The sequence below is a fragment of the Thamnophis elegans genome, chromosome 7, assembly GCF_009769535.1.
Source record: "Thamnophis elegans isolate rThaEle1 chromosome 7, rThaEle1.pri, whole genome shotgun sequence".
Lineage (NCBI taxonomy): Eukaryota > Metazoa > Chordata > Lepidosauria > Squamata > Colubridae > Thamnophis > Thamnophis elegans.
Genome location: NC_045547.1, coordinates 82,618,800 through 82,623,799, shown reverse-complemented (window position 1 = coordinate 82,623,799; position 5,000 = coordinate 82,618,800). Strand labels below are relative to the sequence as shown.

Genomic DNA, 5,000 nt, shown 5'->3' with positions numbered 1-5,000 from the left:
GTGGGAAAACGGGATGGGGAGTTAGATGATACGTAGCCATAATAACATTCTTTCTAGAAAATCAAGGTCATCTTTTGTCTCTACACCTGGCCGGAACTGGATGGGTGGAAGCTGCCAGCGTGGCAGTGGGAGATTGGACCATGGGATGGGCTTGTGGGTGTTGGGGCAAGATCTTGAACTTTCAACTGGGTGGGGAAAACCGGGAAGCTTTCAGATTCCGGTTTCCCCAGATGTGCCAACGTGGCTCTCTTCATCAATTGGGACTTTGAGGAATCCTTTGCCTCGGACTCTGATTTAATTTTGGATGCTATTTGGAACCCTGACATCTACCTTATTTCAGTTTGGGGAATCGATGTAGGAGGGGACCAGGCTGAGACTGAAGGTGGGGTCTAACATGTCATCAGTTTGGGATCGCTGCACTCCAAAAGAGTCCCTGTGAATTCTGTTGATTCTTATTGAACGCCAATTGGCCTTGACTGTTATTTGATCAGATTCTTGTCGGTAGGTAGCATGGAGTAAATTTGTGGTAGCTTTTAACTCTACCCTGCCTCCTGGTTTCTTGTGGCTGACAATGAGTCTTGGTGGCGCAGTGGTTAGAATGTAGTATTGCAGGCCAACTCACCGCTCACTGCTAGCAGTTCGATCCTGACTGGCTCAATGTTGACTTAGCCTTCCATCCTTCCGAGGTAGGTAAAATGAGGACCCAGATTGTTGGGGGCAAGAGGCTGACTCTGTAACCACTTAGAGAGGGCTGTAAAGCACTTTGAAGTGGTATGTAAGTCTATTACTATCCCTACCTCCCTCTCCATTTTCTTCCTCCCTTCCTCTCCTCTTTCCTTCCCTCCTCCTTCCCTCTGTTCCTCCATTCCTCCGTCCGTCCGTCCGTCCGTCCCTCCCTCCCTCTGTTACTGTCTTTCTCCCTTTCTCATTCTCCTTCCTGGTGGTGCAGTGGTTAGAATGCAGTATTTCAGGATGACTCTGCCCATTGCCAGGAGTTTGATCCTAACCAGCTCAAGGTTGACTCAGCCTTCTGTCCTTCCATGGTCAGTAAAATGAGGACCCAAATTCTTGGTGGGGGGGGGCATAGGTTGATTCTATAAACCACTTAGAGTGGGCTGTAAAAGGACGATGAAAGGATACATGTCTATGCTCTTTTGCTATTGCTAGTCAGGGCTAAACAGTGAATGGATAAGGTTTTCCAGAGAGTGCAGGAGTGCTATGTGGGATTTTTTAAAAAAATACTGTTGTGGTGGTCCCACCCCCTGGGATCATATGCTCGCCCTCAAAATTGGCTGCATGATCTGAGAACAAAAACCTGCTATTCCTATACATCTCTCATTCTGGGCTCAATTGCGGTTGTAACCAGAGGACTTCCTGCCATGAAGACTTCACTGGGCTTTTCTCTTTCAGCCAAAGAAACTCACCTTCAGTAACTTCGGAAATTTGAGGAAGAAGAAGCAGGACGACGGAGGGGAAGAGTACGTGTGCCCCATGGATTTGGGTCAGGTGGCAGGAAGTGGATCCAAGAAGGGCTTTAAGCCGGGTTTAGATAACAGAGTCTACGATGATGATGATCTGGACAGATTGGAAGAGGTATTTCGGGTTAAAACAGAACGATTTGTGTCTCACTCTCTCTCTCTGTCTTGCCTCTTTCTCATCTTGTGGTGTTCAATTTCTGTTTACTGACCATCTCTCAGTCCTATCAAGTCTGACCCACTTCTATAACTAAATTTCCAGCGTTCCCAACAGCCACAGTTGCTGATTGAACAAAGAAATACCGATAGTCCTTGATTTACAACCACAATCGTTCCCGAAATTTGTTGAGTTTTGCCCTGTTTTATCCCCTTTCTGGACACTTATCGTTAAGTGAATCACTTCAGTTGTTAAATTAGTCGCACGGTCATTAAGTGAATCCGGCTTCCCCGTGGACTTTGCTTGCCGGAAGGTCGCCAAAGGGGATCTTTGCAAGTGGCCTTGGGACAGTGCAACTGTCATAAATGTGAGTCCGTGGTCAACTGTCTGAACTTTGATCACGTGATCCCGGCACACAGCGACTGTCGTAAGTACGAACCGGTTGCTAAGCATCTGAATTCAGATCGCGTGATCCTGGAGATGCTACGAAGTTTGTAAGTGTGAAAAACAGTCATAAGTCCTGTTTTTCAGCACCGTTGCAACTTTGAATGGTCACTAAATGGACTGTTGTAAGTTGAGGATTACCTGCGTTATTATAGCACATATACCATCCGCTTTTTCTCTCCGGATGATCAAAATGCCAAGGGTGATGTTTCTGAAGGGGTCCCATTGTAATCCCGCCAACAATCTTTTGCAAGACGAATTTTAAAGCATTCATGGCCTGCTCTTGAGTTGCCATGGGCAGCTGGAGGGGGGGGAGAACTGATGGAACAGCTCAGCAGAAACACATTCTACGCATACCTTCCTCACCGTTGGATTTCAGAGGCAATGTGGTTTATAACATATCCTGCGAGGAGTGGGGAAACAGGGTCATAGTTGGGCCGTAAATTACGTAGGGGCAAGAGCTGGCTTCACTTGGGTAAGTGCCAACATGTTGCTCCTAATAAGTAACTGGATTTCTTTTGAAACTTGGCTCGAGGCTCATGAGTTAATTAGGGCCTCCGTTGGAATCCTGACAATTGGTTTGGCTCAACACTTGTGTGAAGTTAGTACATTTAAAAAAAAAAAAAACTTTTTTCATGTTGGACAATCTTCTCTGTGTCTTCAGAGATTCTCAATTATCCAGTTTCTGGTGGTCCCAAAGGTGCTTTTCCAAAAGGCAACTGGACTTTCTCGGTGGTTGTTCCTTCGAAACATTTAGCTTCTTGTGCAAGAAACTTCCATGCATTTATGGATGCGCGAAAAGCTCCTTCAACCCAAGGTTTCAGGTTTCTCTCCTGTCTTATCCAAGCACGGCCTAAAGCTTCAAGAATATGTGTCCGGTTTAGCATTTACGTTAGCGAACACGGTTATGTAATATAGGATTTATATAAACATCACTCTATTATTTTTCCTTCCTTGTAAGATGGAAGATTCCGAAGGGACTGTGAGGCAGATTGGAGCGTTTTCGGAAGGCATCAACAACTTGACTGTAAGTCATTGTTTTTAATTGATTCATTCCACTAGTCCTTCTATCTTAAGAACTATGCAGAACATGTTATTCACTCTTTCTTTCTTTCTTTCTTTCTTTCTTTCTTTCTTTCTTTCTTTCTCTCCCTCCCTTCTTTATTTTTATTTCTCTGTCTGTCTGTCTCTCTCTCTCTGTCTCCTTCTCCCTCCCCTTTCTTTCTTTGTTTCTTTCTTTCTTTCTCTTTTCTCTCGCTCTCTTTCTATCCTCCCTTTCCTCCCTCCCTTCTCTCTTTTCTTTCTTTCTTTCTTTCTTTCTTTCTTTCTTTTCTCTGTCTATCCTTCCTTCCCTCCCACGCTTCCTCTCCCTCCCTCTCTGTCGCCTTTCTTTCTCTTTATTTCTTTCTTCATTCCCTCTCTCTCTCTGTCTTGTCTCTCCCTCCCTTCTTTTTCTTTCTCTCTCTCTCTCTCTCGGTGTCTCTCTTTCCCTCCCTCCCTCTTTCTCTTTCTTTCTTTTTCTTTCTTTCTTTCTTTGTCTCTTTCCTTCCCCCTCCCTCTTTTCTTTTCTCTCTCTTCTTCTTTCCCTTCCTCCCTCCCTGCATCTTTTCTCTTCCTTCCTTCCTTCCTTCCTTCCTTCCTTCCTTCCTTTCTTTCTTTCTTTCTTTCTTTCTTTCTTTCTTTCTGTGTCTCTCTTTCCTTCCCTCCCTCTCACCCTTCCCCTCCCTCTCTCTGCTGCCTTTCTTTCTCTTTATTTCTTTCTTCATTCCCTCTGTCTGTCTGTCTGTCTGTCTGTCTGTCTCTCTCTTTTTCTTTCTCTCTCTCTCTCTTTGTCTCTTTCCCTCCCTCCCGCTCGCTTTCTTTCTTTCTTTCTTTCTTCCTTCCTTTCTTTCTTTCTTTCTTTCTTTGCCTCTCTTTCCTTCCCTCCCTCCCTCCCTCTTTTCTTTCTTTTCTCTCTCTCTCTTGTTCTTTCTCTCCCTCCCTGCCTCCTTTCTCTTTCTTTCTTTCTTTCTTTCTTTTCTCTCTCTCTTCTTCTTTCCCTCCCTGCCTCCTCTTTCTTTTTTTCTTTCTTTCTTTCTTTCTTTCTTTCTTTCTTTCTTTCTTTCAGTGTCTCTCTTTCCCTCCCTCCCTCTTTTCTTTCTTTTCTCTCTCTCTCTTCTTCTTTCCCTCCCTGCCTCCTCTTTCTTTTTTTCTTTCTTTCTTTCTTTCTTTCTTTCTTTCTTTCTTTCTTTCTTTCTTTCTCTCTCTCTCTCTCTCTCTCTCTCTCTCTCTCATCTCTCCTCTCCCACCAATTAATTCTCCCCCACCTTCTCTTTCCAGCACATGTTGAAGGAGGACGACATGTTCAAGGACTTGGCCACCCGTTCTCCGAGTGCCAGTATCACAGACGAGGACTCGAATGTGTGACAGGGGCAGCTGGGGACTTATCTGGAGCCCTGCTGCTGTGTGTGATGGACACCGCCCCTCGCCCAAAGTCATCTTTTTTTGCTCCTGTCTGCAAGAACTGAGGGCAGAGAAGGGAGTGAACGTAAGACGTCTATCATCCAAGTTCTGGTAAACTGATGAGATGAGACGGAAGGACCTCCTGAGCCCTTTTCCCAACTCCGGCGTAGCAGCAATTTGTGCCATTCTTCTAAACAAGACTCTACAGCATAATGTTTTAGTGTGTACAATGTGCCATCATGTCATTTTCTTTTTACTCCAACAATGCAAGAAAAAAAACCAACTAACCCTCTGGAGATCTCTGACGTTAGCATCCATTGCCAAGAAAAAATAACGTTTCCCTCTTTGAATCAGCCCCGGGTTGAAAATCTTGTGTGATTTTTTTTTTTTTAAATGCAGTTTTTTTATGAGGAAAAAAAAATGTATTGATTACATAACGGGCCAGATGTTTTTATACTGTGATGTGTTTTAAAGCCTACAAC

The 5,000-nt window shown here is 44.5% G+C and overlaps 1 protein-coding gene across 7 annotated transcripts in view; it reads left to right on the top strand.

Annotated features, from left to right (window-relative positions):
- Window positions 1-4,994, top strand: part of PPFIBP1 (PPFIA binding protein 1) — a 103,012-nt gene extending 98,018 nt beyond the window's left edge. For all 7 annotated transcript variants that reach the window (XM_032221337.1, XM_032221331.1, XM_032221335.1 and 4 more), the window contains 3 exons: window positions 1,411-1,593; window positions 3,038-3,103; window positions 4,396-4,994. In XM_032221337.1, coding sequence (XP_032077228.1) covers window positions 1,411-1,593; window positions 3,038-3,103; window positions 4,396-4,482 — 336 coding nt within the window. In that variant the 3' untranslated portion in view covers window positions 4,483-4,994. The remainder of the gene's footprint in view (window positions 1-1,410; window positions 1,594-3,037; window positions 3,104-4,395) is intronic.
- Window positions 4,995-5,000: the final 6 nt, after the last annotated feature.